The 27,597-nt window shown below is 48.3% G+C and overlaps 1 protein-coding gene across 1 annotated transcript in view; it reads left to right on the top strand.

Moving 5' to 3' along the window:
* Nucleotides 1–242: 242 nt before the first annotated feature.
* Nucleotides 243–27,597, top strand: part of NAT8L (N-acetyltransferase 8 like) — a 40,871-nt gene continuing 13,516 nt past the window's right edge. The window contains exons 1-2 of the mRNA XM_056848833.1: nucleotides 243–528; nucleotides 19,423–19,587. Coding sequence (XP_056704811.1) covers nucleotides 243–528; nucleotides 19,423–19,587 — 451 coding nt within the window. The remainder of the gene's footprint in view (nucleotides 529–19,422; nucleotides 19,588–27,597) is intronic.

Raw genomic sequence — 27,597 nt, 5'->3', positions numbered from 1 at the left:
TCCCCCCCCCGCGGCGGCCCCGGGCAGCCAATGGCGAGGAGGCGAGGAGCCGGCGGTGCCCCCCGCCCCGTCCGCGCCGCGCGCCTCTGCCGCAGTATAAAGCGCGCTCCGAGATGCGGCGCCGCTCCTGCCAGCCTCCGCACCGCTGAAGCGCGCCGCCGCCAGCCGCCAGCCGCCGGGCCAGGGCTGCTCCTCCCGCCCGCCCGCCCGCCCCGTCGGCTCCCCCCCCCCGGCCCGTGTGCATGCCTTGCCCGCCGCCCGGCATGGTGTGCCAGGCCAAGATCGCGGCCCAGGAGCGGCCCGGCGGCCCCGCGAGGAAGGAGCCCTGGCGGGAGCCCCCCGCGCCCCCGCCCGCCGCGCCCCCGACGCCCGCCCCCGACGCCCTGGCCATCCGCCCCTTCCAGCCGGCCCAGCGCCAGGCGGCGCGCCGCATCTTCTACGAGGGCATCCTGGAGCGCGTCCCCAACACCGCCTTCCGGGGGCTCAAGGACCAGCCCGCCGCCCAGCTGGCCTACGGGGCCATCACCGGTAAGCCGGGGGCGGGGGGGGGGCTCCCGGGTGGGGGGCGGGCTGCGCCTCTCCCGCGCCGCCCCTCCTCCTCTGCGCCTCCTTGGAGCGGGGGGCCGGCCAGCCGGAGGGCAGCGCTGGACCCCCGTCCTGGGCAGCCGGCTGGGGCTCTCCCCCCATCACAAGAACAGCAGAGAGGCCCGGCCGGATCAGACCCAGGCCCATCCAGGCCAGCCGTCTGTTCACACGATCGCCCAACCCGGGGGCCTCTAGGAAGCCCCCAAGCAAGACGGCTGCAGCAGCGTTGATCCTGCCTGTCATCCAAAGCACCTAGTATGTGCTTTGGCGTGCTCCTCTGATCCTGGAGAGAATCGGAGCGCATCATAAGAACATCAGAAGGGCCCTGCGGGATCAGACCCAGGCCCGCCCAGTCCAGGGGTCTGTTCACACAGGGGCCAACCAAGGGCCTCTAGGAAGCCCAGAAGCAAGACAGCTGCATCATTATCCTGCCTGTCTTCCACAGCACTTGATAGAATAGGCAGGCTCCTCTGATCCTGGAGAGGATCGGTGTGCATCATGACTAGTAGCCATTTGGACTAGTAGCCATGCATAGCCCTCTCCTCCATAAGAACATAAGGAAAGCCCTGCTGGATCAGACCCAGGTCCGTTAGATCCAGCGGTCTGTTCACACAGCAACCAACCAGGGGCCTCTAGGAAGTCCACAAGAAAGATGACTGCAGCAGCATCCTGCCTGTGTTCCACAGCACCTAATATAATAGACATGCTCCTCTGATCCTGGAGATAATAGGTGTGCATCATAAGAACATGAGAAAAAGCCCTGCTGGATCAGACCAAGGCCCATCAAGTCCAGCAGGCTGTTCACACAGGGGCCTCCAGGAAGCCCCCAAGCAAGACGGCTGCTGCAGCATTTATCCTGCCTGTATCCCACAGCACCTCATATAACAGGCCTGCTCCTCTGATCCTGGAGAGAATAGGGATACATCATGACTAGTATCAATTTTTACTAGTAGCCATGGATAGCCCTCTCCTCCACGAACATGTCCACCAGCTGGGTGTCCTTGGGCTAGTCACAGTTCTCTCCAAACTCTCTCAGCCCCACCTGCCTCACAAGGGGCGAAAACGCATGGTCGCTTTATCCTCTTTTAATCCCCGTTTCAGCCAAGATCGAACACACATTAAGTGAAATACATGCGTTCGATCCTGGCTGAATCCTGGCTGAAACAGGGATAAAAGGAGGATAAAGCAACCATGCGTTTTTGGCCAAGGTGTCTGATGTGGGGAGAGGAAGGGCAGGAGATTGTAATCAGCTTTGAGACTCCTTACGATAGATAAAAGTGAGGCATAAAAACCATATCTTCTTCTTTATTTCCTTCCTTCCGGATCCGGCCCCCTGAGAGTGCTTATCCGGCCCGCGAGCCAGCCACTCCCCCAATCCCAAGCCAGCGTGGTGAAGTGGTTAAGAGCGGTTTGGAGCTGTGGACTCTAATCTGGAGAACCGGGTTTTTTCCCCCGCTCCTCCACATGAAGCCAGCTGGGTGACCTTGGGCTAGTCACAGCTCTCGTAGAGCTCTCTCAGCCCCACCTACCTCACAGGGTGTCTGTTGTGGGGAGAGGAAGGGAAGGAGATTGTATTCTTTGATCCTTAAGTGGTAGAGAAAGTCGGCATATAAAAAAATAACTCTTCTTCTTCAAGAAAAGGGGGGCGGGGAAATGCACTGCAAGCCACCTCTGCCGCCAGGCTTAAGCGGCTAAGGATGCCCTGCTGGGGGGTTCCTGGGGTAGACACTGCAGTCGCCGCGTCCTCTGGGTGATGTATTTTGGGCAAGCGCTACTCTGTGAGGAACCCTGGATCAGTAGCACCTCTGGCATGACAGGGCACTCTGTCGCCGCCCGAGCCCTTGGAGATTGGGACCCCAGCGGGCCGAGCGGAGAAGGGGTCTCTGAAGCCGAGGCCTTCTAGGGCCAGAAGCGCCATCAGCTGGTCTGGGAAGGCAGGCAGCTTTGAAAGGGAAGAGAGGTTGCTTGGGCCAGTCACACACTCTCAGCCTAGCCTACCTGACAGGGTTGTTGTGAGGATGAACCAAAGGAGAGGAGAATGACGTAAGCCGCCTTGGGTCCCCATTGAGGAGAAAAATGGGTTATGAATGAAATGAGAAACGAATGAACCAAGGAGACTGAATAGAACTGCTTAGGATTGCTTTCTGGATACTCATTTTTGCACGTGCTGAATAATGCACTTTCAATCCACTTTCAATGCACGATTGTTTGCAAGTGGGTTTTGCCATTTCACACAGTGGCCATTTATGCATGGTAATTAGCAGCATGTTCCAGGCTGAATTGCCCTGCATATTTAAAAAAAAAATTTGCACGCTGAACCGTCATTCCGGAAGTGACTGTGAAGCCAGCGCATACCTGCTTTGCATTACTTAAGAGCCCATTTAACGCGACCTTTGGTGTTTGCCGTGAAGAATCTCCTGAAGGAACCATGCAAAACAACAGCGGCGCGTTAGCTATGCACATGCTAATGGCTATGCAAACAGGAGCAGGCGAGTGGGGTGTGTGGAATTTCTCCTTTTGCATAGGGACCGTGAATAGGCATTTTTAAAGTTGCATTTTAAAAAAGAGCTTTGAGTAAACATCAAAATTGACCATGCATAAATGGCCCGTAAAATCCAGCTGCAAAGTGCATTGGCAGTGGATTGAAAGTGTGTTATTCGGCATGTGCAAAAAACACTTGACTGTTTGGGCAGAAACCCCTGGGGATTGTTTTGGGTCCCAAACAGGCTGCATCTGGGTACAGGAGTGACCTAGCAGCTCACCATCAGCGTCCAAACCTGGGGAGCAAAAGCTCAGAGCCTCTGTCGGAAGGTGGCATCCTGCCCTTTCGCTCAAGAAAGCACTCGGGGAAAAAATCGAATAAAAACAACAAAAGTAAGACCATCGGCACAAAAATAACGAACCCTGGCGTTAGAAATCTGTCCCAAGCTAGATTTAGACAAGCGCTGGGGTTTTATTTTAGCAGCTGTCGGAAGCCGTGAGAGAGAGCGAGAGAGAGAGATGGATAGGAGCTGAAGAAACGAAACGCCAAAACAAGCTGTCTGCTGGAAGGGGGTTCATTTAGTCCTGCTGCCCTGCTGATGCCTTCCGGAAAAGAACAGTCTTCTCTGGAAGGCCATCAGTGGGAGGGGGCTGTTGGAGTCGCGGGGGGGCGGGGTGGGGGAGGAGCTTGTGACCTCAGGGGCAACCCTGCAGAATGGCCTCACTCATCCGTGCGCCAACCTGCCTTGCGAAGTTGGCACTTGGAGCAGTTTGGCTCCTTTGGGCGCATTTGGTCCGGCCTCAGCTCTCCACTGAACACAGGCTGTCCCTTGAGAGCCAGCGTGGTGTCGTGGTTAGGAGCGGTGGACTCTAACCTGGGCTTGTTTCCACACTCCTCCACATGAGCAGAGGACTCTAATCTGGTTCGATTCCCCGCTCCTCCAATTGAAGCCAGCTGGGTAACCTTGGGCTAGTCACAGTTCTCTCTGAACTCTCTCCGCTCCACCTACCTCACAAGGGGCCTGTTGTGGGGAAGGGAAGGTGATTGTAAGCCGGTTTGATTCTGCCTTAAGTGGTAGAGAAAGTTGGCATAGAAAAACCAACTCTTCTTTATGTATTCCATGTAATCCCAGCCCCTTGTGATCGTTGGTGTCGTTCGACCAGGGCTTGCTAGTGGTATATGGCCTGTCTGTCCTTGAGCTCTTTCAGGTGGAGTTTCCCAAGTGCTGTGGTGTAGCTCCCAAGGGTCACAGCTCCATTGAGCTAGGTCCAGTGGGCTAATTCTTTAAAAATCAGCTGGGGTGGGGGTAGAGGGGCCGTGGCACAGTCTGTAGAGTATCTGCTTGGCATGCAGAAGAACCCAGATTCTGTCCCCAGCATCTCCAGTTAAAGGGACCGGGCAAGTAGGTGATGTGAAAGATCTCCGCCTGAGACCCTGGAGAGCCGGTGCCGGTCTGAGTTGACAATACTGACTTTGATGGACCCAGGGTCTGGTTCAGTATAAGGCAGCTTCATGTGAGATTTTCAGTGGCTTTCTCTGAGCAGGCATGAGCATTGGAAGAAAAACCAGACAATTCTAGGTGGATGGGCAGAAGCGCACAAATACTGTTCAGTTCTTGAACAAATGGAACAAAAATAGGAAGTGGTACAAGTGGACTGTTTAAATGCATCCAGAAGGGCAGCGTTGTTCAGTGGGGAAAATAATGTAATTGGCAAAATCTGCATTAGGAATGAAATGAAGGAAGGGAGGGGCCCTGGCTCAGTGGTAGATCATCTGCTTGGCATGCAGAAAGTCCCAGGTTCAATCCCTGGCATCTCCAGTTAAAGAGACTCCAGTTAAAGAGGCAGGTGATGGGAAAGACCCCTGCCTGAGACCCTGGAGAGCTGCTGCCAGTCTACTCAGACAATACTGACTTTGGTGGACCAAGGGTCGGATTCAGTGTAAGGCAGCTTCGTGTGTTAATGTGTGTTCAAAGTTTCAGAATATTAGAGCGAAATGAGTTATATGGAGTTGGTGGACATCTGCTCTCTCCGCCCATTGCAAATAACATACATATTCTCACGAGCATACCCATCATCTGCACATTTGAATGGTACACGTACAAAATTGCAAAAAGTTAGAGTGCACAGGGAAGAAACACCTTTGCTCTTTCTCTGCATTCACACACTGGTAGCATATAGCAGACTTGTGGTGGAACATGCCGTCAAGTCGCAGCTGATTTATGGTGACCCCACATTGTTTTCGAGGCAAGAGACGGAGGAGGTTTGCCATTGCCTGCCCCTGCAGCGACCCTGGACTTCCTTGGAGGTCTCCCACCTAAGTACCAACCAGGTCTGACCCTGCTTAGCTTCCGAGCTCAGGCCAGCCTCGGCCATCCAGGTGAGGGAAATAGCAAATAACGGAATCGAAAGTTTCCCAAACATTAAAGCAGGGATAGAAACTTCCAGGAAATAAACCCCATTGCACCTTATCGAACTTACCTTTGAATAAACATGTCTAGGACCTAGCTAAGAGAGTCACGGCTGCAGTGCTTTATTGCTGAAATGGAAAGGACGCCGGTCGAATCCGGTTCTTTCTTGGTCTCCCGGGGAAAGCGAACAAATGTAAAAGGCGCGCCGCCAAAGTGCCGGCGCTGCGCTTTACCCATTTATTCGCAGTGTCTTCCCGACTGCTCTTTTGTACTAAAAGGACAAGAGATGGAGAAAAGGAATCAAGACAGTTGCTGAAAGTGTTACTATTTCGCCAGGCTCCGGTTTCCCAGCCGTTCAGCATTCAGCATCCCTGGTGATTCAGGGTGTGTGCGAATGCCGCTGAAACAGCCGTTCCTGCATTTCCCCCCCCTTCCCCGGCCAGCTCAGCTTTCCGCTGCCTTTACAATTTAATTGACATTCCGGTGCTGACTGAGGTGTCAGTCTTGGTTTCCCCCTCCCCCAGTCCCTCTGCGGGGCGATCTGCATTTATGTTTTAAAAGCACCTTTGAATACGAAAGCCTTTATTGGCATTAAAAGGGAAAACATATGGTGGAGTTTACAGTAAAATCGTGATATAAAGCAGTGGTTCCCAAACATTTCGGGCCACCGCCCCCTTGGTTCCACAAACTCAACCCCAGCGCCCCCTGCCTTATCCAACAACACAGTTGAAGGGGCCCACCTCTGGCGGCCCCCTGCTGCCCCCTTGCTTCTTAGTGCCCCCCTATGTAATCCCACCGCCCCCCAGGGGGTAGTACTGCCCACTTTGGGAACCACTGATATAAAGTATGCAGGTATCATATGGTAAAGTTTACTATAAAATCATTTTTATAAGAACATACAAATCCCACTAGATTGGTTACTTGGTTATTTAATCCTGTGTGTGTGTGTGTGTTAAGTGCCATCAAGTCGTTTCCAACTCATGGTGACCCTATGAATCAGTGTCCTCCAAAGTGTCCTATCCTTAACAGCCTTACTCAGATCTTGCAAATTGAGAGCGGTGGCTTCCTTGAGAGACTCAATCCATCTCTTGTTGGGTCTTCCTCTTTTCCTGCTGCCTTCCACTTTTCCTAGCATGATTGTCTTTTCCAGTGACTCTTCTCATAATATGTCCAAAGTACGACAGCCTCAGTTTAGTCATTTTAGCTTCTAGGGTCACTTCAGGCTTGATTTGATCTAAAACCCACTGACTTGTTGTTGTTTTTGGCGGTCCAGGGTATCCGTAACCCTCTCCTCCAACACCACATTTCAAAGGACTCTACTTTCTTCCTATCAGCTTTCTTCATTGTCCAGCTCTCACACCCATACATAGTAATAGGGAATACGATGTCATGAATTAACCTGAGTTAACCATTATATGGTGCAGAGTAGCAATCCCGTTTTCTAATTACAAGCCAAAAACAAAAAACAAAAAAACCTTGCCACTGAGTCAATAATTGTTGTAACCTGCATGGTCATAAGATAGGACACCTTTGAATTGGTAGGTAACCATTCCCTATCAGCAAGTAACGGGTCTATGAGATTGGAACGGCCCCTATCGTAGAGCGGACACTTAAGGAGGAGATGTGAAACTGTTCCTATGTTTCCTTCTCCACATGGGCAGACCCGATCCAGATATGGAACTTTATTCAAGATGGTAATACATTTAATCTACCGAGCATATATGCTCTCTGCTGTTGGGTTAAAAGCACCTTGTGTACGTTTATTTTTAGCGAAGGAAAGCCCAAGTTTATAAACTGCTCCGGGGGTGGGAGGGAAATAGGGGAGGGGATTGTGAAAGTACGGCCCCAAGCCCTTCATAGAGGCATTCCTGCATCCTTCTCATGAATGCTGGAGCCGGCTGCAAAGAGGCAGAAATGGTTTTCTGCAAACTGGGCTGAAACAGAGTAGAGACATGCGGTGCGGACATGGTGCATGTGCTTCCCAAGCACCTCCGGCATCGGTCCTGCATTTAGATTTTGCATGCTGCTGATGCACTGCCTTATGATGGGAAGTACTTTGTCGCAGGATTGTCCATCACCCAAAAGTTGGCAATGCTGTCAGTAATATTGGCCAAATCTCTTCTGGTGCAAAGCCCACTACTGTAGCATGGGGTCCCAATCCTGTTAGCATAGACAGGATTGTGCGTCTGGTATAACATCCTTCTTTTTCCCGGTGGGTGGGTGGGTGAGAGGAAGCCAGGCTACCTACACGTAAACACATGAAGCTGCCTTTTGGTGAATCAGACCCTCGGTCCCTCAATGTCAGTATTGTCTACTCAGACTGGCAGCAGCTCTCCAGGGTCTCAGGCTGAGGTCTTTCACATCACCTTTTGCCTGGTCCTTCTAACTGGAGATGCCAGGGATGGAACCTGGGATATTCCGTGGGCCAAGTAGATGCTCTACCATTGAGCCATGGTCCCTCCCCCACCTACCCAGTCCATGGAGACTATTGCAAACAAGGACTGAACAGGGGTTAGTGCATCTACACCCATCCGGAAGCTAGCGGGAATGTTTCTTCCCACTCCCCCATTGGCTGCTCTTGGCTTCATCACGCAACAGTTCACTCATGGGGACGGGGGAATGCGAAGAGGTGATTTCTTCACATTTTCAGTTTTAGTTTCTCTGTGCCTGGATAATCCATGCAGGGATTCTGGACAATTTTGATGAAAGGGGAAATGCTCACTCTCCCCCCGCATTTTCTAGATGCCACCAGAAACAGCACCCAGAAAACGTGGGGGAAACGCAGGGAGAGAGTGAAGTGACTTCGAAAGGTCGGACAAGACGTGCATAATTAAACCAACGCCCCGAAGTAGTCGGGGTATGTGTGTGTGTGTGATCGTCACGGAAACAACTCGTGCATAGAAGGCCTTAGTTCAGCTGAGAATCAGAATACCTGGGGGAAGTAAGGATCAGGCGGGAGGAGAATATTGAAGTTGGTTGTCGTCATTGTGGGGCTTGTCCTGCGGGGTTCCACAGACCAGTTTCCTTTGCTATTCAACCTATGTAAAACCATTTTATGAAGAGCCCCGTGGCGCAGAGCAGTTAGCTGCAGTCCTGCAGTCAAAAGCTCTGCTCATGACCTGAGTTCGATCCCGATAGACGTCGGTTTCAGGTAGCCAGTTCAAATTTGACTCAGCCTTCCATCCTTCTGAGGTCGGTAAAATGAGCGCCCGGCTTGATGGGGGTCAAGTATAGACGGCTGGGGAAGGGAATGGCAAACCACCCCGTAAACATAGTCTGCCTAGGAAACGTCGGGATGTGACGTCACCCCAGGGTCAGTAATGACCCGGTGCTTGCACAGGGGACTACCTTAAGGCCATTTTAATAGTGTTGGAACTGGGCGTCAGCCATGTGTTGATGACACCCAGCTCTGTATCTCTCCATCTGAATCGCCTGGGGATGGGGTAGAAGTCTTGGACCGCTGCCTGTCTGCTATGGTTCAGTGGCTAAGAGGAAACAATCCTGACAAGACAGAGGCGGTGCTGATTCAGGAAAACTTGAAGGCTTGAAGGACTTTGTGTTTCCTGCTTTTAGTGGGTATTTCAATTGATCCTTGCTGAGTTGGTCAACAGCCTAGGGGTTATACTAGATCCAGCATTACCACCAGAGAAGCAAGTTAATGCACATGTAAACATACAAACCCTTTCTTACATCTTTGTCTAGCCTGGAAGATGGACCCCCTACCTTGACATGGCCGATCTGGTCACCTGAATTCATGCCGTGGTAACATCAAGGTTTGTGCCGTCAAGTCACAACTGACTTACAGTGACCCTATCGGGTTCTGAAGGCAAGAGACGCTTGGAAGCGGTTTGCCATTGTCTGCCTCCGCTGTGGGTATATAGAGACTGTTAATGGATTGTAGTTTCCTCAGGAAGTCAGTTAAATAATTGGAGGGGGATGCTAACAGCATCTGGTCTGAGGATGGAGTCCATATAGACAGATGCCTGCTCAGTAACGGTGCCAATACCTGAGATGGCGGTATCTTGGGTTACCAGATCTGTGAATCTTGGGTAACAGGTAGAAAGTCTGGCTGAGGTTCCTGTGGTGTGTTGATAATCAATTTGTTCTTCTATATAAGTGGGTAGTTTCTTCAAAATCGCGTTCAGATCTTGCTGGTCATTCTTTGTGAGGTCTGAGGAGAGGGGTTTGTAAAATGTGGTATTGGAGAGTTGTCTCTTGTGCCTTCTGTATATAGTCCAGTTTGTCATAAGAAAATAAGAAAAGCCCTGCTGGATCAGACCCAGGCCCATCAAGTCCAGCAGTCTGCTCACACAGTGGCCCAACCAGGTGCCTCTAGGAAGCCCCAAAACAAGATGACCTCGGCAGCATTTATTCTGCCTGTGTTCCACAGCACCTAATATAACAGGCCTGCTCCTCTGATCCTGGAGAGAACAGGTATGCATCATGACTAGTATCCATTTTAACTAGTAGCCATGAATTCCCGTTTCCTCCATGAACATGTCCACTCCCCTCTTAAAGCCTTCTGAGTTGGCATCCATCACCACATCCTGGGGAAGGGAGTTCCACAATTTAACTATGTGTTGTGTGAAAAAAATACTTCCTTTTATCTGTTTTGAATCTCTCACCCTCCAGCTTCAGCAGATGACCCTGTGTTCTAGCATTATGGGAGAGGGAGAAAAACCTCTCCCTGTCCACTCCGGCATCTTCTTTATCAGCTTCCTTGATTGTGATGTCTGGATTGTTTTTGAGGTTGTTTAGGGCATCCCTTTCAGCATGGTTGAGATTATATTGCAAACTGTCCTTTTTGTTGGTTACTTCGGTTTGGGCACAGTTACAGAAGCATTGTATGTAATGGCCCAGTGAAGCGCCGAGACCTTGGGCGGGGGGGGGGGGGCAGCGTGAACTTCTTTCTGTATTGTGATGTGGATGGCAATTGATAGTTGGTTCATTATTCATTGGTTTGCCGAGGAGACAGTGGCTATTCGGCAGTGTTACCCTCACTAAGTATGACCTTTGAATGTTGGATCTAAGGGATCTACAGCGGTGTAAATGAACTTTAAAATTCCTTAAAAAAAATCCTTTGCAGAGCTCTGCTGCATATTACTTTACTCTTGTGCGAAGCATCTGAGCTCTTTGTTTTGAATGCCAAAGACTGCTTCCAAAAGCTGCCCCTACAAGCAGAGAAGGTTAGAGAGGCATGAAGGGCTTATTCACCCTTCACTGACCCTGTGCCGATGGGAAGGAGGGAGCAGTTATCAGATGAACCTTTGGCAAAACAGCAGCTTACTAGATGTTATCAGTTGTTCACTGCTTAGGCTTTCTCCTTCCATAATTACATTGTTCAATTACATCTGCCCTACTCTTTCCCCTCTCCAACTCTGGGAAAAATAGTTATAATGGTAATTTTTAAAATTAAAAGATGGCATATAAGGAATACCAAATTTTAATTTATTTCTCAAAATAATATGTGGTATTTAATAAGTGCTTCTCTATTGCATTTATTTTTACAAATTGTTGCAATACTTTTTTCCCCTTGGATTATTCAGACCACTGACGTTTTAAGTGTAGAATCCATTGTTAATGAAGATATTTTTTAATAAACTAATAATGCACACTCAAGAAAATAAAATTCAGGAGAGCAACCTCAAGAATCATTTGATGTATCTGATCTGTAACTTCTAGAATAAAGTTCTCATCATGTAGGCTCTACTGAATCTCTGACTAATTAGTTTCTTGAGTTAGTGCAGTTAATGAATCACAGAATTTCTGAGTGAAAGTATGCCATAAGATCTCCGCCCCCCTCCCCCAAATTTTGGCATTGTGGCTGTTCCTCAGTTTTTTTATTTCAAGCCTTAGGGAAAAAAACTGCTTCCCCAGTTTTTCCCTTGTGGGATTTCACACTTCTACAAGACTAGGATCCCCACAGTTTTCCAGATGTTCACCAGGTGTGGTAGCTACAGATGCCATGCGGTGGAGATGGAAAGCGCCGTCAAGTCACAGCCATCTTATGGCAACCCCGCAGGGTTTTGAAGGCAAGAGACTGACAGGGGTGGGCTCCCATTGCCCGCAATCCTGGACTTCTTTGATGGTCTCCCAGCCAAGTACTAATCTGAGGAGATTGAGCTGATCTGGGCACAGATACTATTGTACATTCCAAGAAATGCTATTTGCACTATTTCTTCCCATACAGAACTATTAGATGCTAGAGATTTTCCATGTGTGCTTTTGTTGTGCATAGCTCTGTCACGAGAGTGTGGCTGTTTGGTCATGGTAGTCATAGGAGCTAGGTGTTTCGAGTAGTGCTTGAATATAAGCTTTCTGGTTTTTGAAGAGGCCGAAAGCCCAAAATATCATGACCTTAAAGCCTGTTAGTACATTGCCACCCTGCTGCCCCACTTATCAGTTTCCACTTGGTAGAGCAGCAGGTGCAAACAGGCACTGCACCAATGCCGTGATGTTGCTTCCGGCCCAGACGCATAAGTAATGGTGCGGTTGCAGCGGCACAATGCTCTAGAATCCTAGAGCGTTGCACCAATGCAGTGACATCACTTCCTGGTTCGCCCTGGAGGTGTCATTGCAGCAGGGGCTCATTAGCACGACCCTCCGCACTAAACCTCCCGCTGGTTACTTTGGGGGGGGCAACCTTAATTGGGGGGAGAGACTGCGATTGAATGCTCGGCATTCTCTAATAATGTTTAAGGTTACTTCATTTATTACATTGTCAGTTCAATTAAAAAAATAAACGGTAGTTGCTCACCGGTTGAAATAGCTTTACTTTTTAAAGAGCGGCTGGGTAAAATACCGCCTGCTTATTTTTTCCTTTTTAGCTTAGCAAGTCAAAGTGGTAAATTATATAGATGTAGAAAACAAAAGCTCAGAATTCAAGGAAGATCTATGTAATCTCTTCTCCCCGACCCATAGCTACAGCTCTAGGGCCAGAATAATTTTGCTGCTAAAGTGCATTAACCAACATATCATCTGTTTCTATTTTCAAGTCCTAAACATGTTGTTTTAGAGGACATGAGTGATGGATATGCTTCTTGGTACTGTGTTTTGGCCTTTGTATATACTTTTATCTGTCTATACCGTATATACTTTTCTCTGCCAGCATCACCATGTATCCATTTTAGACTGGCAGAATAGGATAGAAAGTGATAACGAACAGTGAAAATCTGGCCATATCCAAACTGAGACTTCCTTAGCACAACGGACAATTTTGCCCAGTCTCTTCTGCCAGAAGTCCTTTGTTGTCTATGTAGACTGGAATCCCCAGCCTTTTCAAGCCCGTGGGCACTTCAACTCAAAGAGTAACAGCCCATTCCTGAGGCTGGGGGCTGAATCACCTTAGGAGGTGCCGTGACCTCTACGCCAGCATCTGTGCCACTTGATGGACACCGGTGTGGGCGACTCACGCCAGTCCTTCTGGACTGCGGCGGAGCACGGCACCCCCACTGGCGTTCTCCCGACACAAGTCCCTGTGCTGGCGTCCCAGGGGGTGTTCCCAGGGCACCCCCTGCTCAATGCAGGATCAGCCCAGAGCAGGGGTGTCAGACGTACGGCCTGGGGCTGGATCCAGCCCCTTGAGGGCTCTTCTCTGGTCAGCCAAGGCAGCCACCCCTCCCAGTCCCAGTCTGGGCTGGTACCTCGCCAGCCGAGGTAGCCTCTCCCGCTCCCTTGTAACAAATGAGTTCGACACCCCTGGCCTAGAGCATCCCTGACAAGTGTTGGTCCAGCCTCTGCTTAAAGACTGCCAGTGAGGGGGAGCCTCACCATCTCCCTCGGTAGCTGATTCCACTGTTGAACAACTCTTACTATAATCCCCCCCCAAAATATCCAGTCAGTACCTTTCCGCTTGTAATTTAAACCCATTGTTGCAAGTCCTATCCTCTGCTGCCAACAGGAACAGCTCCCTGCCTTCCTCTAAGCGACAGCCATTCAAATACTTAAAGAGATCAATCATGTCCCCCCCCCAACCTCCTCTTCTCCAGACTAAACATGCCCAACTCCCTCAGCCTTTCCTCGCAGGGATCGGTCTCCAGGCCCCCGATCATCCTCGTCACTCTCCTCTGCACCCCGTTCCATTCTGTCCACATGCTTTTTGAAGCGGGGCCTCCAGAACTGCACACAGGACTCCAGGTGCGGCCTGACCAATGCAGTATGCAGCGGGACTATAATATCATGCAGATGCACTCCCCTCGCTTTTTAATCTCTATGTAATACCCTTAGGAGAAATCATTCACACCCGGCTCTACAGCTCTTTATCCAAATCCCCCGGTGATGCAGCAGTTTTGAGCCACTCTCAGATTGCTGTGGTTAAATGGCTAAGAGAGAACAAGCTGACACTGAATCCTGACAAGACAGAGATAATGCTAACTGGGAAGACTGAACTCTAGAAGGACGTTGTGTTTCCCACCCTCAGTGAGGCCCCGCTGACCCTTCATGCCTAGGTTAAGAGCCTCGGGCAGAGGGGTCAAACATCCGGCCTGCGGGCTGCATCCGGCCCCTTGAGAGCTCTTATCCGGCCCGCAAGCCAGCTGAGGCAGCCACTCCCGCAGTCCCGATCTGGGCTGGCGAGCTCGCTGCAGGCTCGCCAGCCGAGGCAGCCACCTCCCTCAGCCAAGGCAGCCCCCTCCCACTCTCGATCTGGGCTGGCGAGGCACGGCCCAGCCCAACCAAGTGACATTTATGTCATATCCGGCCCTTGTAACGAATGAGTTCAACACCTCTGGACTAGGGGTTATATGCGGGACTCAGCATGGCTGCAGGAGAAACGTCAATTTAAATAAAGACGAGCGCCAAATGTTAATGCAGCTGCAAAAAAAAAAACTTCCACCTTTAATTTGCCCGGAAGATGGTCCCCTGCCTTGACTCGGCTGATCTGGCCATTTGGATCCATGCCATGGTAACATCAAGATTAGACTGTATAGCGACATGCTGCAATAGAAGTCAGTTTGGAGACTCCAGTTGATGCAGAATGCTCGGTTATCAGGTGCTAGGTGGAGCATGGAGTGTGTCTTCCCATTCTGCAGTCACTTCACTGATTGGCCTTCAGTTACCAGGTTCAGTTCAAGGTTCTGGCTATCACTTCATGGCCTTAGACCCCCATATCTGTGGGCCCGCCTCCCTTTAAAAGATCTGCCGTGACCTCATGTGAACAGGGCCTTCTATGGGTGCCGCCCTACAAATGGGCAAGATGAACAACAGCACGTACATGTGGATTCCACCATGCAGAATGGCCTGCCTTGGGAGGTCAGGAAGGCTCCCGCGCATCTGTCATTCTGTCAAGCAGAATTGTTCAGGAGGGCATTTCTGTGAAGGTAATTTCAGGTAGCCGGCTGAAGGTTGACTCAGCCTTCCATCCTTCCGAGGTCGGTAAAAGGAGTACCCAGCTTGCTGGGGGTAAAGTGTAGATGACTGGGGAAGGCGCTGGCAAATCACCCCGTAAACATAGTCTGCCTAGTAAACGTCGGGGTGTGACGTCACCCCATGGATCAGGAACGATCCGGTGCTTGCACAGGGGTCTATTTTTACCTTTAATAAGGTTATTCTATAATAATAAGGTCCAGCAAGGTGCTTATAAAGGGAAATGGACTGTGAACTCTAAACCCCTGTGTGGGGGACGTATTACCTCTTTGCTATACATATTATCCTGTTAACCCGGCATTATTTCCTACTGATGTAACACCATTTTTTCCTGCTTTCTATATCATGTGCAACATTCTATGCTTGTTTCAGATTTCTGTAGTTTGGCAGGGTTGGTACTAGTTGGCACCCAAGCTGTCCCTCGTCACCCAGGTAATGGGGTTGCCGTCTGTGATCCTGCCATCTAGGTGATGGGCAGAGTCTTTGGGGAGCCTAGTGTTGCCCCTCCCCAAAGTGTGGGGGCCCAGAACGGTTGTCTCAATTTGCCACGCCCAAGCAACAGCTCTGAGAGAAGTTGCGCATTCCTGGGGGAGAGGGAAGTGGTTTGGGTTCATGTGGCCTGTGTTAATGTGTAGCTCGGCCATAATTATTTACAGTGGAAATAGAAGTCGCATGTTCTGGTTGGGAGATCCTGGCCGTTAGCTGCTCTCGATGGGTAGCCGTGTTAGTCTGTCTGTAGCAGCGGAAAAGAGCAAAAGAATCCAGTAGCACCTTAAAGACGAACAAAATTTCTGGAAGGTTTGAGCTTTCCTGAGCCACAGCTCACGTATCTGAAGAAGTGCCCTGTGGCACACCAAAGCTCATACCCTGCCAGAAATTTTGTTAGCTGCTCTGTTAGTTAGCGGTAGAGCCTATTGTATCGGCTGGGCTCCTAGGAGCCTCTTAAAACACCTGTGATAGGCATCTCTGAGACCAAGGCCCTGCGAGACCTATTGCAGTTCAGCAGCGCCTGTGAAACAGGGTTGTTCTGCCAGGCCTGCCGTTGAGGGCAGCTACGGTTCTATCATCAGACACCTCCCTGTACCATCCGTTATTGATCAACACTCGCTTCCGACCTGAAGTTTCCAAAACCACCAATACGGAAGACGTTGGGAGCTCATCTTGATTGAAATTGCTGCGATTTTGATTGTTAGATTGGGTATGATGGATTTTAAATATTCATTGTATTGCATATTAGTAAATTAAACACTAGGGTCTTAGGGAAGGGGCCGTGGCTCAGTCTGTAGAGCATCTGCTTGGCATGCGGAAGGTCCCGGGTTCAATCCCCGGCATCTCCAGTTAAAGGGACCAGGCAGGTAGGTGACGTGAAAGGCCTGAGACCCTGGAGAGCCGCTGCTGGTCTGAGTAGACAAGACTGACTTTGATGGACGGAGGGTCTGATTCAGTAGAAGGCAGCTTCATGTGTTGTCTTGTTGGATGTGAGCTGCACATTCAAAGCAAGTGGCTTCTGTATCTTTAAGGAATATAGGTGAGGTGAAGTGGGGGACGTGATTTGGCTTGAATTATTCAGACTCCGGACTCAGGGCAGCGGGAAAGGAGATGCCTGCAGCTGTCGAAGCAGGGCGGTCCAGTGGTTTTAATTTCCTGCTTTGCCGACATGTCTCCAAGTAGCTAAGCAAAAGTGATTTTCCATTCTTGCGACTGCCAGCGTTCTCGTACAATGGGGCCCGGTTGCACTGGGGTTGCCAACCTCCAGGTGGTTAAACACAATAAATCACCTGTACTGTACAGTTGATATAGCTAAAGAAGAACCAGCACGCAGCTCTATATGCAAAAGTATCAAACTGTGTATTACAATACAGTGAAGACAACAGTGAAGTGCAAACCGAAACTTAAATACAAACTAAACACTAATTATATACACAATATAAGTAACTCTTCAGTTGAGTCAAGAAAGACTTCTAAAGGTTACACTTGCAAGAATCTTAAACAGTGTCCAATAAGACTAAGTTGCATCTTGGCACTTATTTTTCAAAGACAAGGGGGGGAAATCCCGATTTCTTGGAAGAATAGATGTGATGAATGATGGGAATGATGGGAAACGTCTTCCAGAATTTCTAAACGTTTTTTCGCAAGGTTGTGCTTCTTCAGCCTGTAGTGATGGAATTCATAGGCGCCGTTCGTTGAGCTGCTTCTCTTCTTTCCAAAGTTCTTAGTGTTTAGTTTGTAATTAGTGTTTAGTTTGTATTTAAGTTTCTGTTTGCACTTCACTGTTGTCTTCGCTATATTGTAACACACCATGTGATACTGTTGCATACAGAGCTGCTTTAGCTATAGCTTCTTTAGCTATAACCTCCAGGTGGTGGCTGGAAATCGCCTGCTGTTACAACCGATCTCCAGCCGACAGAGATCAGATCCCCCTGGAGAAAAGGGCCGCTTTGGCCATTGGACTCGATGGCATTGAAGTCCCTCCCCTCTCCAAGCCCCGCCTTCAGGCTCCGCCCCAAAAACCTCCCACCGCTGATGAAGAGGGACCTGGCAAGCCCTTGAGGGGAGGGTCTTTTTTAAGTTACAAAAGGTTATTTTTCTGCAATATTCTGAGAGTCCTCTGTTTATCTTTGAAATTGTTCTACTTCATTTATGCCTTGACTTTATCCCTGGTGGGGACTCTGTGTGGCTTACATAGCCCTCCTCGCCTGCATTTCATCCTCCCAACAACCCTGTGAGGTAGCTGAGGCTGAGAGCGTGTGACTGGCCCAAGGTCGACCAGCGAGCTTCCATGGCAGAGTGGAGATTCGAACCTGGGTCTCTCCGATTCTATCCAACACTCTAACAACCGTGCCACGCTCGCTCACATTGGGTAGGTGGCAAACGACCCTTTCACACTGTGTTCATCACGTTTGCAAGGAAAAGGGGCAATAGAAGGAGGGTGAATCAGGTGGAGGTGATGACATTCGCAAGCGCTGGGAGAAATGGAGTGGGCATTGCAGGATATCGACAGGAACTTCGGGCACTTTCACACATGCCGAATAATGCACTTTCAATCCACTTTCAATGCACTTGCAAATGATCGTTTCAATGCAAACAATCATTTGCAAGTGGGTTTTGCCCTTTCACACAGGCCATTTCTGCATGGGAGGTTTTGCCTTGGATTTGCTCCTCTCTTGATGTACATTTTTCTCATCTGAATTCTCAAAACTCTGCCTGGGGGCTTATTTTTGAGTTTGGAGAATTTGGACGAGGGAAATGTGCATCTAGAGAGGGGCTAATCCAAGGAAAAAAACTTCCCATGCGTACATGGCCACAGTAAAATCCAGCTTCAAAGTGGATTGAAAGTGCATTATTCAGAATGTGCGGAAGTGCCCTTCGGAAGTATGGGTTCACTTGGGCGTGAAATAAAATCTCATGTTCTCTTGTAAAAGTTTGATAACTCCAGCTGATAAAATACCGGTCCCTTTTCTGAACCTGGTTATGCCTTTTTATTGGCAAGCGAACCGCCTATTTCAACTCTGTCTGCTGGACTCTCGTCTGAATAAAAATAGCACTTTGAATTGCTCTGAATATCGATGTCTGTATTGAGATGATGCAGGGAATCTGATTTTTAAAAAATTACATCAGGAAAGAGCTTAAACAAATAAAGCGTGTATTTGAAGGACTGTCTCCTTGCCAACTATGGCAGCCGGCTGTTGGCTAGCCAGGGTCGCCTGTCTGGCTTTGACCTGGGCCTTTTCTGTCATGGCGGGATATAAATTAGATAGATAGATAGATAGATAGATAGATAGATAGATAGATAGATAGATAGATAGATAGATAGATAGATAGATAGATAGATAGGAAAAAAAACAGGGTTGAATGGCAGCCATCCTTTAAAGGGGGAAGGAGTGAGTTGGGATTTGTTATTTTATTTTTGGTTTTGAACTGAAAACGTTTTTAACTGTTATCATAAGCCACCATGAACTAAAAGGAAAGGCACGATATAAGTGTTTTAACAAATAAATAGGTTTAAAAACATTAAATACCTAGTTGCAGAGAAGGAATTAATAACCATCTTCAAGTACTTGTAGGGCTGTCACAGAGAGGAGGGTGCCGAGTTGTTTTCTGTTGCCTCAGAAGGTCGGACCAGAACCAACAGGTTGAAATTAAATCAGAAGAGTTTCCATCTCTAGACATTAGGAAGAATTTTCTAACAGAGTGGTTCCTCAGTGGAACAGGCTTCCTCGGGAGGTGGTGGTGGGCTCTCCTTCCCTGGAGGTTTTTAAGAATAGGCTAGATGGCCACCTGTCAGCAATGCTGACCTTAGAGGCAGATGATGAGAGGGAGGGCATCTTGGCCATCTTCTGGGCATGGAGTAGGGTGTGGGGTGGAGGTAGTTGTGAATTTCCTGCCTTGTGAAGGGGGTTGGACTAGATGACCCTGGTGGTCCCTTCCAACTCTATGATTCTAATATTTACCTATTGTACAAATGACTCTTGCTGACATAAAAACTGTATAATGTTTGTGACTTATGGGTTTGTATTCCGAAACCAACACTCAATTCTCTTTTCTGACAGGTGTCGTTTATTTTTCTTCCTTATCTCCATAGTCATATGCTTTGTTGTGACCAAGTCCTTGCTGCTGACCTGCTGTTTGCCCATCTTTCTAATGGGTATGAGATACTACTTCAGTAGAAAAGTTATCCTCAGCTATCTGGAGCGTGCCCTGAATACGGACATGTCTGATATTGAGCAATATTACATGAAATCGCCAGGTGAGTAAGAAGCCCACGGAAGGGGTTTGACCCACCAAACCCTGCTTTGTGAAATAAGATGTTAAAACGTCTTTTTTTTTTTATATGCCGTCGTGACCGAGGAGTCTTTAAATGCTAAGAGTTCGCCTCAGGTAGACCACCCCGATAAGGAGGAGAGCCTTAATTCTTAAATTGGAACTGCGAAAGAATGTGGATGGTCCTTCTCTCTCATTTTTTCATACTTGGGTCCACAGGAGAACATCAGAAGCTGGGAACCGTATGAGACTCCTTATATTGTATTCTTATTAAGTGTACCGTGTGTTATGTGTGAAGTGCTGTCAAGTCGCTTCCGACTCATGGTGACCCTATGAATGAAAGTCCTCCAAAGTGTCCTATCTTTGACAGCCTTGCTCAGGTCTTGCAAATTGAGGGCTGCGGCTTCCTTTATACAGTCAATCCATCTCTTGTTGGGTCTTCCTCTTTTCCTGCTGCCTTCAACTTTTCCAAGCACGATTGTCTTTTCCAGGGACTCCTGTCTTCTCATAATGTGTCCAAAGTACGACAGCCTCAGTTTAGTCAAGTCGAGTTTATTAATACGGTCTATTTGATCAGCCAGAAGTTAGTTTATCATATTGTCCAACTTGATAAAACTGTAAAACCGGTTACAAATTACAAAAATTGATTAAAAATCTGGTATTAATTAAGATGTACAAAATTAGTGCATGACACAAAAGTGGCATGCCAACTTAAGATGTCTAAAAATATAAAAGTATAAAAGAGTTTAACTGTTTTTTCCCACCCTATTTTTGTGTATTTTAATTACAATGGCGCAGAATTTAGCAAAGTGGGGAGCGAAAGATGAGGAGCCTCAGTTTAGTCATTTTAGCTTCCAGGGTCAGTTCAGCCTTGATTTGATCTATAACCCACTGATTTGTTTTTTTGGGCAGTCCAGGGTATCCGTCACACTCTTCTCCAACACCACATTTCAAAGGAATCTACTTTCTTCCTATCAGCTTTCTTCATTGTCCAGCTCTCACACCCATACATAGTAGTGGGGAATACGATGACCTGAATTAACTTAATCTTGGTCGCCAGTGACACATCCTTACACTTAAGCGTATCATACTGACATAATAATTATTTATTGAGCAATAATTCTTGTTGGATAGGTCTCCCGCATCGAGCTGTTTAGAAGACTCAGTAGGTCTTAGGGAATATTTACCTGCTTATGAAAGACACGTGGTTTCCAAGCGCCGGTGCTGGAGCTGGGGCAGATTTCTGCAGTGGGTATGTGGCTCTCATTTACCCAGCAGACAGTGTTTCTTTTTTTTTTCCAACAGTTGCCGAAATAAGAATTGCTGGAGACTGGATTTTTAAAACCCGGGATCTCTTTTAATGCACAGTGTTCTTTAAAATCTGGTTTTGTGGTATAATACGAATGGCGGGAGTACTAATGATATATGTCCATTTTGATTCTGTAAGCATATTAAGCCTCCCATATAACAAGGCAGAGCTTTATATTTAAATGTGGCATTTTGCATACCAAGACAGATGCAAAGGAATGACAATAAAATAGAATCAGAAGTTGCAATTCTAAGTACATATTTCTGCATGGAGTTTCTCTGTTCTGAAGAAGTGTACGGTATCGTACTGCCATAGCCTTAGTAACGTTGCTCAAGTGAATTGTGGATCAGTGTGAGGGATGAACGTTTTCAGTTATTTAATTAGTGACCACCTTGGGTTGCCAGTCTCCAGGTGGAGCCTGGAGATCTCGCGGAATTACAACCGACCTCCAGGCAAGGAAGATCAGGTCCTCTGGATGAACGGCTGCGTCGGAGGGTGGACTTTATGGCAGTATACCCCACTGAGGTTCCTCCCCAAACTCCACCCTCCCTAGGCTCCACCCCCAAAGTATCCAGGAATTTCCTATCCTGGAGTTGGCAACCCTATTACAACTTAGCAAAGTATGTTCAGTTTTATAGCCTAGGAAAAGAAGCGTGAACATTGTCAGTATATGGCACGGGGTACGAGAATTTATTTTGTCCTAGTATTGGCTGCTTCAAATTCTGGTTTAAGAGAAACTCTGGTTAACTGTAGCTGCAGAACATGGGGAAGTCCTCACAGTCAAGGAACAAGGAGGATTTGCTTCTGGGAGGGCAGGGGTTATGCGTTCCTGAGACCGGGGCGGGGGGGGGGGGGTTAGGGTTAGAGTTAGGGTCCACTCTCGATACTCCACAGCCAAGAAGATGCTCAATAAAGTTTTGGCTCAGTAAGAAGAGGAGGAATGTGTAAATCATAAACTCAGTGTGGCGGAAACTGGCACAGAATAAAGATGATTAAGAAACAGGAAACTCTGGATAGGATAGAATAGGCAATGAGTCTCTCAGATCTCAGAGGGGATTAAGGACGCTGCCTTTTAAAAAGGGCACAAGAATGTCTGGATTGTTGTAAAACACCCCCTCTTTTTCCCACATACTGACACAACCACCCCCCGTTTTTCCACATGCGTGTCGACTGAGTGATATGTCCACCACCACAGATTAATAACCCAGTACTAAGAAAAATAATAGGCCCATGACGCAGAGTGGTAAGCTGCAGTACTGCTGTCAAAAGCTCTGCCCACGACCTGAGTTCGATCCTGATGGAAGTTGGTTTCAGGTAGCCGGCTCAAGGTCGACTCAGCCTTCCATCCTTCCGAGGTCGGTAAAGTGACTACCCAGCTTGCTGGGGGTCAAGGGAAGACGACTGGGGAAGGCACTGGCAAACCACCCTATAAACATAGTCTGCCTAGGAAACATCAGGATGTGATGGTCACCCCATGGAATGACCCGGTGCTTGCACAGGGGACTACCTTTACCTACTAAGAAAAATGTATGGGTTTTGTTTGCATATGATGTGGTTTCTCTCTTGGAGTGTAATGTTAATGCGAAAGATCTGTTCGGGAAACTGGGCTGGGGTGAGGCCATCGGGGTGGCGTCTAATAGGGAACCGTAACCCAGTGCCCTGAGATACATCTAGGACTTCCAAGGTGGGATTCTGCCATCACTTCCAATTGGGATGGAATTGCAAAGTGTGAGCTTGGCATTCCACTACAGCGAGAAGAAGAGATGTTTCCGGGACGAACTGGATGCAGAGAGCTCCCAAAAACATAAACATTTGAGCAGAACTCAACAAGAAAGGGCCCATTATGATTCTGATGCTCAAAGGTTTTGTTGTCCAAAGCACTGCTTTCAAAACTTGGGAGCCATTAGTGCCGCTCTACTTGATGATGATGGTAAGGGATTACTTCAGACTGGTTTTTGGAACATATTATTCTGGTTTAGGCATCCCACTTGATGAAAGAAGTAGAGAAATGCAATGATTGGCGTACAAAATAACCAAAATAACCTTAGTCCTAGAACATTGCTCATCGGATGTCTTGATTACATTGATTTACACTCCATAATCCACCTTGAATCTCGGTGAGAAAGGCAGACTATAATTATAATAAGTAAATAAATACACATGAACACATGAAGCTGCCTTATACTGAATCGGACCCTCAGTCCATCCAAGTCAGAATTGTCTACTCAAACCAGCAGCGGCTCTCCAGGGTCTCAGGCAGGGGTCTTTCACACCACCCACTTGCCTAGTCCCTTTAACTGGGGATGCCAGGGATTGAACCTGGGACCTTCTGCATGCCAAGCAGATGCTCTACCACTGAGCTACAGCCCAAAGAATGGACACATGAACACATGAAGCTGCCTTATACTGAATCAGACCCTTGGTCCATCAAAGTCAGTATTGTCTACTCAGACCGGCAGCAGTTCTCCAGGGTCTCAGCCGGGGGTCTTTCACATCACCTACCTGCCTAGTCCCTTTAACTGGAGTGGCTGGGGATTGAACCTGGGACCTTCTGCATGCCAAGCAGATGCTCTACCCCTGAACCATGGCCCCTCCCCTATTATGTAGGGGAGTAGATAAGAAGCAACATGGTGGATCAGATGAGGGCCCAACTATTCCATCATCCTGTGGCTGATAGCAGCCGAATAGATGACTTTGGAATAAGGAAGGCAATCAACCCACCACCTTCTCTCTGCAGCTTGTGCGTGGAGGCGCACTGCTTCTGAACATGGAGGCAGGGCTGCTATCGGCGTACCCCGAGGTGGGGCAGCTGCCAGGGGCCAGGACGTCTGATGGGGCCCCTGACCCCCCACCCACACACCTCCCCTGCCACCTGTCTGTACCCGTTCTGTGAACTGCACCGTGTCGTTGAAGAAGGTGTGGACAAAATGTGGTGAGGGCTACCAACTTGGAAGACTTAGAGAGGTGAGCAGATATGTCCATGGAGGAGAGGGCTATCCATGGCTACCAGTAAAAATGGATACTAGTCATGATGCATCCCTATTCTCTCCAGGATCAGAGGAGCAGGCCTATTCTGTTAGGTGCTGTGGAACACAGGCAGGATGGTGCTGCTGCCGTCGTCTTGTTTGTGGGCTTCCTAGAGGCACCTGGTTGGCCACTGTGAGAACAGACTGCTGGACTCGATGGACCTTGGTCTGATCCAGCAGGGCTTTTCTTATGTTCTTATGGGATGTGAGGGTACATAATGTAGCGCTCCTGGTGGCAATGGCAGAAGCCGCACGTACTGACCAGTGCTGTTGGGGAAAGGGTGTGGCGTGTGGGCAGGTGGGGTACTGACCAGGGCGTTGGGGCGTGTGGGCAGGTGGGGTGCGTGCCGGTGTGGGCGTGGAAAGGAATGCATGTGGGTCCCTGATTGTGGACAGGTGGGGGGGCCTCTGGGCGCTGTCTGCCCAGAGGGCCCCCCCCCCAAAAAAAACCTGGCCCTGCTTGGAGGTTTCACTTAGTCGTCAGGACTCACAGCTGTTTCTACACCTCTTGAAAAGCCAGCTAAACCGATGGTCATTGTTCCATCTTGACACAGTGTGTTCCTTGAATTAAACACTGTGTGAAGAAGCGCTTCCTTTGGTCTGCCCTGAATCTACGGCATGTTAATTCCATTGGATGCCCCCCACCCCAAGTTCTAGCGTTCTGCGGAGAGGGAGAGCACGTTCTCTTCCCACTATCCCCATGCATAATTTTACAAAGCTCCCTACTACCGTTTCTTTGAAGCGAGAACATTCCAGACTCTTTAGGCTTTCCCCGTATAGAGAAGGGGTGTCGTTTTCTTTTGGGTTGCATTTTTCTGTCCTCTTTTCAACCGTACGATGTCCTTTTTGAGTCAGAGTGACCATAAGTAAGCACGATGTTCCAAAGACCGCTGCACCATCGACTGGTACAAGGACTGTCCGTTTCATCGTTTTTTAATTCCGTTTCCCAATAATCTCCTTCCTCTTCCCCATCCGGAAGAGGAACTATCCAGGATCTCAAGAACCCTTTCCTGATCAGTCTCTATTCACTCGTCTCTACTTCAGGATAGATGGAATCACATTCTATAATGTATCTGAAGAAGTGAGCCTGTGGCTCATGAGAGCTCATACCCTGCCAGAAATTTGGTTAGTCTTTGAGGTGCTACTGGACTCTTGCTCTTTCCTGATCAGTCACTTTCTGTTCAAGCCCCATCAGTGTCTATTAAAAGGTATCTGACAAAGGGGGCTTTGACTCTTGAAAGCTTATGCCCCCCCCCAAAAAAAAATCTTGCTGGTCTCTGAGGTGCTACACTGGGCTCCATCCTAGCTGCTATACTGTAGACCAACACAGTTATCCTCAGAAACTATTTAAAGGTACAGATTTTAGGCTGACTTTGCTTCTTTTATTACAATGAACTTCATTTGGTTTTATTGTTCAGTTTGTCTTCATCCAGCTTGGAATTTGGCAGTAATCTTGACTATTCCGAGTAATTTGGTGTCATCTGCAAACTTGGCCCGCTCACCCCTAATTCCAGATTATTTATGACCATTAAAATACTCGTCCATAAACCCACTGCTTTTAAATCCACTCAAGCTCCTTTGGTGAGAGACGGCCAGGTACATAACGGCTGCTGGATTATTTTCTAGCAGAGCGGTTCCTCAGTGGAACAGGCTTCCTCAGGAGGTGATGAGCTCTCCTTCCCTGGAGGTTTTTAAGAAGAGCTTAGATGGCCATCTGTCAGTAATGCTGATTCTATGACCTTAAGCAGATGATGAGAGGGAGGGCATCTTGGTCATCTTCTGGGCATGGAGTAGGGGTCGCTGGGGGCGTGGGGGGGCTGTCTTTTCCAGTGACTCTTGTCTTCTCTGAATGTGACCAAAGTACGATAGCCTCAGTTTAGTCATTTAAGATTCTAGGGTCAGTTCAGGCTTGATTTGATCTAGAACCCACTGATTCATCTTTTTGATGGTCCACGGTATCCATAAAATTCTCCCCCAACATCACATTTCAGATGAATCAACTTTCTTCCTGTCAGCTTTCTTCATTGTCCAACTTTCACCCATACATAGTAACTATTGCATGAATTATCTTGATCTTGGTCTCCGGCAGAACATCTTTACACTTCAGAATCTCTTCTAGCTCCTTCATGGCTGCCCTTCCCAGTCTCAATCTCCTTCTGATTTCTTGGCTGCCGTCTCCCTTTTGGTTGATGATGGAGCCAAGGAATAGAAAACCTTGAACAATTTCAATTTCTTCATCGTCAACCTTTAAGTTGTGTAATTCCTCACTAGTCATTAGTTTCACATAGTAGTAGTCCAACTTTCACATCCATACGTAGTAACAGGGAATACTATGGTGCAAATTATTTTGATCTCAGTCTCCAGTGACCAATTATGTTATTTAAAATAACTTCCAGGCCTTCTGAAGAGATTTGGAGTGTTTTAACTTCCCTTTGAGTTTCCTTTAGACCAGAGGTTCCCAAACTGTGTTCCAAGGAGCACTTGGTGCTCCATGAAACATCTCTTAGTGCTCCATGAAGAGACTGGAAAGAAAAATACTACTGTCATTAGCCTGAAGAGGAGAAGGCTGAGAGGGGATATGATAACCATCTTCAAGTACTTGAAGGGCTGTCATAGAAAGGAGGGTGCCGAGTTGTTTTCTGTTGCCCCAGAAGGTCGGACCAGAACCAACGGGTTGAAATTAAATCAAAAGAGTTTCCGTCTAGACATTAGGAAGAATTTTCTAACAGAGCAGTTCCTCAGTGGAACAGGCTTCCTCGGGAGGTGGTAAGCTCTCCTTCCCTGGAGGTTTTTAAGCAGAGGCTAGATGGCCATCTGTCAGCAAGGCTGATTCTCTGACCTTAGGCAGATCATGAGAGGGAGGGCATCTTGGCCATCTTCTGGGCATGGAGTCAGGGGTCACTGGGGGTGTGGGGGAGAGGTTTGGAATTTCCTGCTTTGTGCAAGGGGTTGGGCTAGATGACCCTGGTGGTTCCTTCCAACTCTATGATTCTATGGTTTAGTATATAAGTGCTAGGTGAAAATCAGTGCTCCGTGAGGTTGGGCTAGCACATTTGCCCTTGTATGTTTTGATGTTATAACTGTGATACGCTTGACCCTTACTTTGCTATTATATAACTTGCTTAGTTTTTGCTAATGTATATTTGTAGAATTTGCACCAGGTAAATCTGAAGGGGGCGGCCTTTCCAAAGGCAAGGTGCCAACACTGAAAAAGCCCTGTCTGTCACGGTCATCTACTTCACCTCTGCTGGGCACAGGCTTGGGTTTGAGAACAAAGGTGAACGGGCGTCATTCCCAGTTCGATTTTCTTGTGCAGATGAGACACCCGGCTATGAATTATTGCTGCAGCAATAATGAATTATTACAACAGCAGCGCAGTATCTGATTCCACTCTTTTTGCTTCTGCTGCTCGCCCTGCTGTGGGGGCGAGAGAGAAGTGGGCATATGGGGTTGGTGGGTGGTTTTGTGGGCTCACGAAAGAGTGAGGGTGGATATTTGTGTGTGTCTGCTTCTTCTGTTTAACGTATTTATGTATCAAAAGCTGTGCCTGTGTTTGACGGGCGAGCTGCGTCAGTCTGCATCTGCTATAACCGAGGCTCAAGGTTTTTGAACATGACAGATTACCAGCATTGGAAGTGATAAAAACAAAAATGAAGCAGGA

Source organism: Euleptes europaea, chromosome 4 (assembly GCF_029931775.1).
Source record: "Euleptes europaea isolate rEulEur1 chromosome 4, rEulEur1.hap1, whole genome shotgun sequence".
Lineage (NCBI taxonomy): Eukaryota > Metazoa > Chordata > Lepidosauria > Squamata > Sphaerodactylidae > Euleptes > Euleptes europaea.
This window is presented reverse-complemented; position numbering and strand designations above follow the sequence as displayed.